The 12,811-nt window shown below is 47.4% G+C and overlaps 1 protein-coding gene across 4 annotated transcripts in view; it reads right to left on the reverse strand.

Moving 5' to 3' along the window:
• L3MBTL1 (L3MBTL histone methyl-lysine binding protein 1) overlaps positions 1–8,995 on the reverse strand; it is a 32,718-nt gene extending 23,723 nt beyond the window's left edge. For 3 of the 4 annotated variants that reach the window (XM_027078274.1, XM_027078273.1, XM_027078275.1), the window contains exons 1-6: positions 8,334–8,994; positions 7,936–8,162; positions 7,460–7,601; positions 6,988–7,138; positions 6,721–6,856; positions 5,962–6,046 (exon numbers count right to left, since the gene is read on the reverse strand). In XM_027078274.1, coding sequence (XP_026934075.1) covers positions 5,962–6,046; positions 6,721–6,856; positions 6,988–7,138; positions 7,460–7,601; positions 7,936–8,162; positions 8,334–8,463 — 871 coding nt within the window. In that variant the 5' untranslated portion in view covers positions 8,464–8,994. Of the gene's footprint in view, positions 1–5,961; positions 6,047–6,720; positions 6,857–6,987; positions 7,139–7,459; positions 7,602–7,935; positions 8,163–8,333 lie in introns of all 4 variants that reach the window. The other variant, XM_027078272.1, reaches the window with a different exon arrangement.
• Positions 8,996–12,811: the final 3,816 nt, after the last annotated feature.

The raw sequence follows: 12,811 nt of genomic DNA on the forward strand, positions 1-12,811 counted from the left end.
GGTTGGTAGTAATCCTTTTCACAGATAGGAAAAGAGATTAAATGTAATCCACTAGAGAGAGGCCTGACCACTAAACCTTTTAGTAATGACTAGACTCCCTCCCTGACCCAGCCCCCAGCCTCCTCCAGTTTCCTGCATCCTTTTTCCATGGTGAACAACTGGCTGAAACTTTAGGTAAATCCCCAAGCTCAAGTACGTCCCAAAGCTCCCGTGCATGTTTGTATAGTTTGTGTACCATACATAGGTGCCCAGCCAAGAGGGTGAATGGGGGCTGAAATCTAGCCTGGCTCCTTGCCAGGCCACGTGGCTTAGTCTGCTATGAAGACACGTTGCCTTTTTCTAATTGGTCTGTTCCAAAGGGGCACCTGTTTATAATTTGCACAAAGGCACCATATAGGCTGGCTGTAGCACCGATCCTCTCTTGATTTCCAGAAATGTTCCTTTGCTTATTTCTGCTCCCTTAGACTAGACGCCCCTGGCTAGCACTTTCTTAGCAAGGTCAGGCTGTCCAAAACCAAACTCGCAACTTCTCTGCCAAAGCTTCTGCCCCTCTCAGTATTCTCTATCCTAGTCAACAGCACCACACCATTCATCCAGTCATGCAAGCTGGAAGCTTGGAAGGGATCCTTTACATTTCTTTTTTTACTCCCCAGGATTCTTTAGTGCCTGAGTCCTACTGATTCCAACTCCTAGCTATCTCTTGACTATATCTCCACTTCTCCATGTTCTCTGTCCTTCTTGTTTTGAACCTAGTCCTAGAGCCTCTTAATTTACTGTGCCTAAAACTCAGTCTGTTGCCAGAATATCTCTAAAATAAAAATTAGTTTGTTATTTTTTTGCTTTGAGGTCCTCAATGGCTTTGGATTTCCAATCAAAAACCAAAAATCCAAATAGCTTTCCACACATACAAACCCCCTAGTGAACTCGCCTCATCCTGCATTTCCATGCCTCTGTGCCTTTGCACATGCTGATCCCTCTGTCTCAGAGATTCTGTCACCACCCTGTCCCATCCTCCTATCTTTTTCTCATCCTTCAAGACCCAGCCATATCTCTGGCACCTAGCATAGGGTTTTTTTTTTGTTTTTTTTTTTTCCGGTACGCGGGCCTCTCAAAGCTGGGGAAAAAAAGGAACAGAGAGAAGGCACACGTAATAATAGGAGAAATTTTAAAAGGGATATCACTACATATCCTGCAGACTTCAAAAAGGTAAAGGGATATTGTGAAGAACTTTAACATTCTTTTGGCGAATTCCCTTCTTAATCACCCAGTCTTAAGCCTACTTCTACACACTAATGAAATTGCTCTCTTGAGTCACCAGGGCCACAATCCAATGATCTTGTCTTATTACTCAACTCTCTTGATCTCCATGTGCTACCAACCACCTGTTCCGTCTCAGCATTTCCTTCTTGCTGTACTTCCTTGGCTGTATCTTCCGCCTCTTCTACTTCCATTACCGGTTTTTCTTTCTCCCACCCTAACCCTGCTCATTAATGGTGGATCCCTAGAAATCAATATAGTACTTCCCTCCCATCTTCTCTCTGGAAGCTTCTTCAGCATGGCTTCAGCTTTTTCAGTAGAGATAATTCCCAAATGAAGGGTTCTAGCCAGACCTTCCACTGGAAGGTCAACAGGAAAGACAAAAAAATGTAAAGAGAAGAACAGAACACCATGGCTCAAGAACAACCGATGACAAGCAGTCATCAGGATGCCACCATTGGCTGGCTCTTTTCATTTTAAATTGCTACAGATACATCTCTGTATTTATCTACTTCTTATAGAGCATGGTTAGCCAATTCATAATCAGTTCATTTTAAGACAGAATGCTTAATGAAGAGCCTGTTACTTGTGTTCCAAAAGTATAAGGGATCTATGCCTGGGAATATCAGACTCAAGAGGTTGGGCTCCATAATGCTGTGCTCTACTGTTTATCCAGCCCTCAGTTTCTATGGAGTATAAATGGACTCTTTTCAAAATCTAATGAAAGCCATGGGCCACCTCCCCAGGAAAATGAGCAATTCACAGAATTTTGCATGTAAATTTAAGAGGGCACTGCTGCAAGCGGCATACTGATCAATGTCTTGTACTGAATCACACACTTATATTCTCAACTTGTTCCCCAACTCTGCATGGCACTCCTTGTATTTTGATAGGAAACGTGTTTCTTATACCCAATTTGAAAACGGCAAGGATCTGAATAAATATTTCTCCAAAGAGAATATATAAATGGCCAACAAGCATAAGAAAAGATGTTCAACATCATTAGCCATCAGGGAAATGCAAATCAAAACCACAAGAAGAGGAACTTCCCCGGTGGTGCAGTGGTTAAGAATCTGCCTGCCAAAGCAGGGGACATGGTTCAAGCCCTGGTCCGGGAAGATCCCACATACCACGGAGCAAGTAAACCCGTGCACTGCAACTACTGAGCCTGTGCTCTAGAGCCTGTGAGCCACAACTACTGAGCCCACGTGCCACAACTACTGAAGCCCACGCACCTAGAGTCCGTGTTCCGCAACAAAGAGAAGTCACCGCAATGAGAAGCCCACGCAACGCAATGAAGAGTAGCCCCCACTCGCCGCAACTAGAGAAAGCCTGCGTGCAACAACAAAGACCCAACGCAGCCAAAAACAAACAAACAAATAAATAAATAAATTTATTTAAAAATGAACACACAAAGAGATACCACTCCATACCCACTATGATGGCTATAATCAAAAAGACAGTTAATAACAAGGCTTGGTGAGAATGTGGATAAACTGGAACACTTATATGCTACTGGTGGGTATATAAAATGGTACAGCCACTTTGGAACACAGTCTAGCAGTTCCTTAAAAGGCTAAACATATGACCCAGCAATTCCACTCCTAGGTATAAACCCAAGAGAAATGAACACTTATGTCCAGACAAAACTTGCACACAGATGTTCATACCAGCATTATTCATAATAGCCCCAAAGTGGAAACAACCCATATATATTCATCAATTGATAAATAAAGTGTGATATAGCCATACAATATTGTTCGGCAATAAAAAAGAGATGGAAAAAAAAGGGATGAAGTACTGATACATGCTACAACATGGATAAACCATGAAAACACTGTGCTAAGTGAAAGAAGCCAGTCACAAAGGACCACATGTATATGATCCCATTTATATGAAATGCCCAGAATAGGCAAATCCACATATACAGAAAATAGATTGGTGGTTGCCTAGGGCTGGATGGGAATTGGTGGTTTGGGGGGAATGTCAATTAATGGGTATAGGGTTTCTCTTTGGAGTTATGAAAATGTTTTAAAATTGATTGTGATAATGGCTATACAACTCTGTGAATCAACTAAAAACCACTGAATTATACACTTCAAATGAGTGGACTATATGGTATGTGAATTATATCTCTATAAACCTATTAAAAAGCTGTTTCTTGGGAGTTCCCTGGTGGCCTAGTGGTTAGGATTCCTAGCTTTCACTGCCATGGCCCAGTTCGATCCCTGGTTGGGGAACTGAGATCCCACAAGGTGTGCATGGTGGCAAAAAAAAAAGCTGTTTCTTGTAAAAATATGTATAAAGCACTAACTGTAAAAAAATGGATATGTTAGACATCATCAAAATGAAAACTTTCTGTTCCTCAAAAGACATCATTCAGAAGAAAACAAAAAAGCTAGCCAAAAACTGGGAGAAAATATTTGTAATATATACATCTGACAAAGGACTTGTATCCAGAATATATAAAGAATTAATAACAATTAATTCAAATAATTAAGACAATAACTCAATTCAAAATGGGTAAAAATATATGTCTAAAGTAACTATAAGGAAATAGAACAGGATGCTTGTAGCATTGCTCTGAATCTGAAAAGGCTATAACAAGTTGACCCCAAAGAGTGCCACTGCAGATACTTGACCTGGATGTGGGCAGGATGAGAGATGAAATGAGAATATCAGTAACTGTTAAAATTATCAGAATAGCTATTAACGACTATATAAATTATTAAGACTTTTGCAATGGTCTGTTAGAAAATGATGCTTCATTGGACTTCCCTGGTGGTGCAGTGGTTAAGAATCTGCCTGCCAATGTAGGGGACATGGGTTTGAGCCCTGGTCCGGGAAGATCCCACATGCCATGGAACGACTAAGCCCGCGAGCCACAACTACTGAGCCCGCATGCCACAACTACTGAAGCCTGCGCACCTAGAGCCCGTGCTCCACAACAAGAGAAGACACAGCAATGAGAAGCCCACACACCGCAACAAAGAGTAGCCCCTGCTCACCGCAACTAGAGAAAGCCCGCAGGCAGCAACAAAGACCCAAAGCAGCCAAAAAATAAATTTAAAAAAAGAAAATGATGCTTCACACAAAACAATTGAAAAGGTGAAGGAGATATATGGGAGAGAAGGCTGAGTGTGTGTACATGAGTTCCATGGTTCTAACTCTTAAACTATTGGAACATTCCATCAGGACTAGATACGTCAGGTCTGTAGAACATGAATCCAATAGGGTAGCCATCAAACTACCAAATAGAATGTAGATAAAATACAGATTATCCACACACACAGGACATGCAAGCAGCTCTGCCACCTCCACCTCTACCCCCAGATTCTTCTCCCAAAAGATCCCAAAAATGAGTGGAAAAAGATTTTAGCCATAAATGCAAACTTCTGTCTACTGACAAAGTTTCTTCCCTTGAAAAAAGGCGGAAGGGAGAAAATATCCAGAAACAAATGCCACACTAATGTTCACAGTTGAGATGGTGAAATGTATGAATCAAAAGATAACTTTAGACTGGTCAACAGGAGCCAGCTAAGAAAATGCTGGTTTAAGAATGTATTCCTGGGGAGGGAATTCCCTGGAGGTCCAGTGGTTAGGACTCCGTGCTCTCACTGCCGATGGCCCAGCTTCGATCCCTGGTCAGGGAACTAAGATCCCACAAGCCACACAGTGTGGCCCCCAAAAAACAAAAAAAGAATGTATTTCCTTAAGAAAGATAGAGCAGTTGAGCCAACCGCAGTTAGACAGTAACTCCTCCCTCTCTTTAAGACTTAAGATGCCATAAACCAATGAGAGCTAAGACTTTGGCTTCTGATGTGACAGCCTCGGGTGAAAGAGAGAGCGGTGAAAATCTGGTTTGGCTAAGATGGGCAAAATATGGAATAGGCACGATAGAGTTCAGAGCCCTGGACACAGATTGCACTCTTCTGCATGGCACTGGAGCCATCAAGGCAGAATGATGCCCTAGAACTGACCTCGCTCTCTGGTTCTCCCTGGGACAGGAAAGACAGTGACTCATGCAACTGAGCCATGGTCCAAGAGGAAGCACCAACATACAACTCCTCCATTCATCCACTGAACAAACACATTTATTGAGCGTGTACTCCACACCAGCCTCTGGACTAAGGACCAGGGATACAAATGCTTAGTAGAAGAGATTCGGTTTTGGGGGAGAAAGACAGACATTGCTACCCAGTATCTAGGTGATTATAAGTGTGATAAATGTTACTTGGCTCCAGTTGGCTGTTGTCACATGGCAATGTGGAGATGGTAATGGAGGAGACCTGAGGGCCAGAGCTAACTATGAATGACCTTGGTTCCATTTTTCTTAGAACTGAAGGGTCAGAATGGGGGCCCAAATAGCAAGGTCAGACCAATGACCAGTACGGACTTGCTCACACCACCACATGCTGCCATTAAAGGCTGCTCAAGTCTTTGGATATTGTGAGGCCTGCTCACAACTGGATAAAAAAGGATAAACAAACACATGCTATAACCCCCAAGAACACACATATACTGATGCACAAACCAAAACTACCGTCTCTCTCTGTCTCTCTCATTCTCTCTGTCACACACGTGCTAACTTATGGTTATCTGTATATGTACAACACACCATCACAATGGTAACCCGCACTCCCAGCCTCACACTTCCGAAGGTGTATCCACACATGAATATAATATATACACGGGCCATCATACCAGGCTGGCTGCTGTTCCACTCCTCACTTTCTGGGGTGCTAGTGGTGGGCTGTCCCTCTGAATCCTTTCCTTCTTCTTGCTTCTCCTGTGGAAGGCAAGCCAGATCCCAGCTTCCTGTCCTCATGGATTGGCGTGAAGCCTCAGCCTCTATTCCTGGCCCCTGCCTAGCTCTCTGGTCACATGGTGCTGTTCCCCAAACAGATGGATATTCTTCTAGGCTACCAGCAGGAACACAGCTCTGGCAGACAGTCCCTTACCACATGGGCAGAGACTCACATTAGCACACCCCCCCTAGTTACACAGCCTGACTACAATTCTCCTCATTACCAGGTGGGGAAACTGAGGACACAAATACTTGCCCTGTGCCAATTTTGCCTGCCCAGTGGAACTTTCATGCTCTGTCTTTTCCAGCTTCTTTGCAACTAGAGCCCTGTGCTCCCTGGCCTCTGGCTCAGAGATGGGGCTCCAGTGATGAAGCTTTCCATCTGCCTGCACAACTACTTGGTTATTGATTCATGTCAATGTGACTTAGCCCTGCCACTAGACTGAGATGGGAGCTCTAGAAAAACAGGAGAGCGGTTTATTTATTTCCCTCCAACCAAGTACAGGATCTGACTCAGGATGGGACCCCAAAATATGATGAGTGAGTCACTATGTGTCTTCTCTAGCCCAGCCCCACGATCTGGATTAATGGAGGGGATAGTGGAATTGAGGTATAGCCTCTAGCCTCCCCCTCCCCTCCCCATGCCCTCTTCCTACCATGGCCTCCGGCTCTGAATCCTCCTCAGATAGGCTCTGATATTCCCTATGCTTCCTTTTCTTCATGGGTTTGAGGAGCTCAGAAGCGCTGGTGCAGGAGTTGTTCTGGCCTGAAGAGTTCTCCACTATGACTGACCTGAGGGAGGGGCAGCCTGAGGGAAAGAACTACCCACCCCGCACCATCCACACCCTCTCCTAAGCCCTGAACAGGCGTGGGGCTTTGAGGCCCGCAGGCAGAGAAGAAGAGGTGAATTCCCTCCCCCTTACCGCTCCTGGAACAGCTGGGGGCAGCCATCATTGGAGGCCCCAGGATCTGGACCAGCGCCTTGCTGAGGCCCACACGCCTGGCATTGGCAGGTGCCATCATCCTCTGGCGGGTCCTGAGGGTTATCTCCTGGAGGGTCCTGGGGGAGGTCTTCTGCAGGGGGCCAAAAGGGTCTCAGGCCTCCCACCCATCACTTCCACACTCAGGCTCCGCCCACCTCGGAGCCCACGCTTGGCCTCCCCTTTGGTCCCCCCACCTTGGGCTCCCCTACTGGATAGCCCCATCTACTTCCCCTCCCACCCCACCCCACCGGCCCGCAGCCTTCTCCGCCCCAAGACCGACCCGTGGGCGTGGGCACACCTGCTGGCACCCGGGCCACGCCCCCTCGGGCCACGCCCCTGGCCTTGGCTCCTCAGGGAGTTCAGGGCTCCCCCTACTCCCACAGGGGCCCAGCTTCGGGCCTTGGGCTCCTACCCGGCTGTTGGGGGCCCGCATCGCCACCTCCCGCCAGGGCCTCGCCATCTTCGTACTCGGCCACGCCTTCCCGCCGCAGCTCGGGGCTTGGGGGCTGCTCCGCTCCTACCATGTTCGGCGGTGAGTATTCACTTATCTGAAACTGGAGTGCGGAGGGTCAGAGGACCACGGCTCCTGTACTGGCCCTTGACCCACCCCTAGTCAGCATGGTCCTTCTCCAGCCGCCTCACTGCAAGCCACGCCCCCGGAACCCATTCCCCATAAGCCACGCCCCTAGGGCCCAGCAAATGTCTCGTTTGGGGAGGTCTGCACTCCAAGCCACGCCCCCAGAGTCCCTCACTCCAAGTCCCACCCCCAGAATCCTCCCTCTCGGCCAGCTTCCCCACCTTCCGCCTCAGGCCCCGCCTCCAGGCCCGCAGGCCCCGCCCCACAGCTGCGGCTCGCTGGACCCCCCCCCAATCCTCACAGATACTGACCCGCAGGCCACTCCTAGAAGGCGGGGCCGCGGCCTCGGTCCACTCCAGGAGCCGCACTGTGCTGGCGCTGGGGCTGGCCGCCGGCCCAGCGCTTAACTGTGGCAGGACGGTGGCGGTGACAGGTACGCTGCCAGCCACTCGCTCTGAGGTGCCCACATGGATCTGCTCCCGCGGAAAGCAGGACACATCCAGGGCACTGCTGGGCAGACCAAGGGTGGCCGAGCTGGCTGCGAACAGATACACGGACAGACACGACACAGATGAGCCTGGTGGCCCTGCCCCAATCTGGCCATGCATGTGTACAGGCAGGTGAAAAGTATCATCTCCTCCCCAGGACCCACACCTGCTTGGGCAGGTATATGGGTGCTTCTCTTCTCCAGACCCCTGGCTATGCCCACCTGGAATGATAAAGGCAGCAGCGGGCAGGTGAGAGCCTGAACCTGGGCTGTCTCTGGCCACCAGGTGCACGCTGACCTCCCCTGTGGAGGGCCCCTTCAGTGTCCTCAGCATCTCCGCATGCCCCTCCATCCTGGTAGGCCTACAAAAGGAACACAGCCCCCAAGGTGATCAGGGAGGTAAGAGGCCTCCTTGAGGAGGAGCTGCCCACCCACAGAGAAAAGCCTCAGTGCTGGGGCGAGTAGGGTGTTTTAGGAGCCCAGCATCAAGTTTGGCTCCTGGCTCTGTCCAGGTCACTCAGGTGAGGGCTCTGGCCAGGCCCTGCACCTCCCCCAGTCTCTGTAAGATGGGCATGTGTGAGGGTGCTTTGTAAACTGATGTGCACACTCTAGGGAGTCTCGGGCAGTGTGTTTCAGGCCAAGGTTCTATCTGGCCAGCTGTCTCATGGCACAGCCCAGGCCAAGTCCAAACTCCCCCTCTTTCTCAACCCCCACCTCCATCCCCAACAGAATCACTCCCTTCTCCCTCTGGGGATTCAGAGCCTTCAAGTACCAGATTCTCCTTCACTCATACACGTTCATTTTCCTGGGAGATGATCTTTCCTGATCGTGTTCTTTTATGTCCCCTGTCCACCACTCCCTCCAATCCCAAGCACAGAGCAGGCACTCAAACATCTGTTGAAGAAATGTATGCATCTGAAGAGCAGAGGTAGGGCAGGAGAACGCAGGCAGTGCGTGATTTTGCTTTAATCAAGCCAGGGCAGCAGAGACATTTAATAAAGAGTGAGTTGAACAGGTAAGTTTATAAGAAAGAAGACCTAGTGACATAACAAATGTGCTTAATACCTATCATGTACTTAACTCCTAAAATGTGTCGGCCACTGTCCTAGATGCCCTCCCAGCACTGTCCAGTAGAATTTTCTGTGATGATGGAAACGTCCTATACCTATACTGTCCAACACAGTAGCCACATGAGTCTACTCAGCACGTGAAATGTGGCTCATATGTCTGAGGAACTGAATTTTAAATTCCGTTTAACTGTACTTAAATTTAAGTAGCTACCGGGGCTGGCCATAGCTATTGTTTAGCACAGAACAACTTTATACATTTTCTTTTTTTTTTTGGCTGCGCAGCACGTGGGGTCTTAGTTCCCCAACCAGGGTTTGAACCCGCACCCCCTGCAGTGGAAGCCAGAAGTCTTAACCGCCGGACCACCAGGGAAGTCCCTACATATTCTAATTAGCCTGTCACCTCCACCTCCAAAACACATCTCAGAGTCTGACCACTTCCCCCCATCTCCATCACCACCATGCTAGTCCCAACCACCATCAGCTCCCCTTGGACTTCTGAAATTGCCTCCTCATTCATCTCCCTGCTTCCCCTCCAGCCCCTGCTACAGTCTATTCTCCATTAAGAGCAAACTTTAAAATTTTTCTTTTCTTTTTTTTTTTTTGCGGTACGCGGGCCTCTCACTGTCGTGGCCTCTCCCATTGCAGAGCACAGGCTCTGGACGCGCAGGCCCAGCAGGCATGGCTCATGGGCCCAGCCACTCCGCGGCATGTGGGATCTTCCCAGACCGGGGCACGAACCCGTGTCCCCTGCATCGGCAGGCGGACTCTCAACCACTGCGCCACCAGGGAAGCCCTAAGAGCAATCTTTAACAATGTAAACCAAATCACATAATTTCCCTATCCACAATTCCCCAAGGGCTCTTGGCTGCCCTTAGAATAAAACCGAAGTGCTTTATGGTATAGAATCCAACCTCTGCCTTCCTCTCTGACCTCATCCTCCACCACCCTTCACCTTGTTCTCTACCCTTGATAGATTCTGGTTTTCTTCTATTGCTTGACGAACGTTCGCACCTCAGAGCCTTTGCCCTTGCTGTTCCTTCCACCTGGAATGCTCTTTCCCAAGCTCTGTGTTTGGCCGCCTCCTTCCCCTTCAGCAGGCCTCGGCTCAGCGGTCACGTCCCCAGAAGAGGTCTTTCCTGATCACTCAGTTTAAAGCACCACGCCCATCACCCTATCTCTTATCTCATAACTGTGTTGATTTCCTTTATGTCCATCATTATAATCAATAATGATCTTCATTTATTTATTTGTGTTTGATCAGTCGTCCCCACAGAAATATAAGTTCCACAAGGGTAGAGACTTTATCTGTCTTGTCCATTGCTATATCCCTAGCACTTAGAATAGTCCCTGGCACACAGTATGTACTGTGTTGGATTTCAGCAATTTGAACTTGTTAATAAAAAGCAGTATAGGGGGGCTTCCCTGGTGGCGCAGTGGTTAAGAGTCTGCCTGCCAATGCAGGGGACACGGGTTCAAGCCCTGGTCCGGGAAGATCCCACATGCCGCAGAACAACTAAGCCCATGTGCCACAACTACTGAGCCTGTGCTCTAGAGCCCGCGTGTCACTACTACTGAAGCCCGCACACGTAGAGCCCGTGCTCCGCAGCAAGAGAAGCCACTGCAATGAAAGGCCTGCGCATCATGACTAGGGAAAGCCCGCGTGCAGCAACGAAGACCCAACGCACCCAAAAATAAATAAATAAATAAATTTATTAAAGAAAAAAAGCAGTATAGGGAATTCCCTGGCGGTCCAGTGGTTAGGATCCATGATTCCACTGCTGGGGGCCGTGTTCAGTCCCTGATCGGGGAACAAAGGTCCCACAAGCTGGCGGTGCAGCCAAAAAAAAAGAAAAAAGGAGTGTATGAGTAAGTGATACTTGGTTGCTTTAAGGTGTTAGCAGGGCTTGACAATGGCTTTTGGCATACAGCTTAAAGGAAAGAACATAGATGTAGGCTTAAGATAGACAAGTCAGTTTGAATCTCAGCTCCCCCTTAATACCTGTGATTCTGAGTAAGCAGCTTACCTTCCCTGAGCCTCAGTTTCCTCATGTGTAAAATGAAGGGGGTAATGGTATCTATCTTGAAGGGCTCTGATGAAGATTAAATGGAAAAAATATGGAAAGTCTTGATACCGGCAGGCCTTCAATAAATACCAATTCACTCCCTTTTAACAGAAATTTTGAGGAGCTTGGTAGCTCTAGTAACAAATAAGCTGCTTGCTGGCAAAATCAGCTTGAATGGTTGCTATCTTTCCCACCCTTCATTCCTCCCTCCTGCTGTTCTTGAGCACTGATTTATCTTCCAGCTTCTCCTCCCTAAAATACAGAGTACCTCCTATATAGTATATAGAGAGTGTATATTCAGGTAGGCAAAGGCTTGAACATATAACCTGATGAATTAAGGCAACAGTCAAACCAAGGTTTGTTCTCCCCCCTTCCCCCCTTCAAAAAAATGTTAAAATATAATAGCATTCCCTGAATTTCAATTCCAATTATTTTGCTTTGCACAGCTGACACAGTTGTACCATTTTAAGTTCTTTTAAATAGAGTTAACCTTTTTATTCAAAACATTGGCAGTCATTAGGAATGAATATGGTTACTCCTGAAAGAATTCCATTCCGTCTGAAAGCCCATCATATATTTCAGGTCTATGAAGGGAGGGTGGTTGAGAGAGCTGCCCTTCTGTTCAGGTTTCTGCCCTTTTTTCAGCAGACACTGGAGGGCCAACTAGGTATCAGCATCCTTCTGTGCCCTGCGAATAGTCTCAAACGAGAGAAAGTGCTCTCATGAAGCCTACATTCTAGAAATAAGGGATAAAGTTAAGGCTGGAGTTATAATTTAAAAACCATCCTGTACAGACGGGAGGGAAAAATTATAGTACCGAGTATAAAGAAAAAAGTGGGAGGCTTGGAGCTCACCAAAATTTATAGATTGGGAAGAGGAAGAAGATCTAGCCAAAGAGACTGAGAAGGAGCTTGCAATGAGATCAAAGCGCAACCAGAAGCATCTGGGCTCCTGGAGGGATTTCTGGAAGAAAGTTTTCTCGAAAGTGGGACTGCTCAGTGGTGTTCAATGCCACTGACAGATCCAGTCAGATGAGAGCTGAGCGTTGACCATTTTAGCAATAAAGGAATCACCAGAAATCTTGACAAGTGCCATTTCAGAGGAGCTGTGGACACAAAAACTTGATCAGAGTGGGTTCTAGAGAGAAATCATTGATTAGTTCAATATTTATTGAGCATCTACTATGTGCCAGGCACTGTTCTAGGCAATGCAGACTTGTAATGAACAAAACAGACAAAAACCTCCATTATGGAGTCTACATTCTAGTGGGGAAACCGACAGTAAGAATTGGTCCTTGTAGGGGGATGGGAGAAAAGGTAGTAGAAACAACAAGACTAACAACTCTTTCAAGGAGTTGTGATGGGAAGGAGAACATGGATGTGGGGGATGGTATTTGGAGAGTGATGAGTTCTCAGGGAAGGGGGAGTTTGTTTTGTTTTTTTGTTTTTTAAATAGAAGATGCTACAGCATGTTTGTAGTTGACGAAAATGAGCCTATAAAGGAAGAAACTGACAGAGCAGGGGAAAAAGAATAATGCTAGAAGACAAGTCCTTGACAGTGCAGGAGG

This window comes from Aethalodelphis obliquidens, unplaced genomic scaffold (assembly GCF_003676395.1).
Source record: "Aethalodelphis obliquidens isolate GAN/ISIS:26980383/991018 unplaced genomic scaffold, ASM367639v1 scaffold42, whole genome shotgun sequence".
Taxonomy (NCBI): domain Eukaryota; kingdom Metazoa; phylum Chordata; class Mammalia; order Artiodactyla; family Delphinidae; genus Aethalodelphis; species Aethalodelphis obliquidens.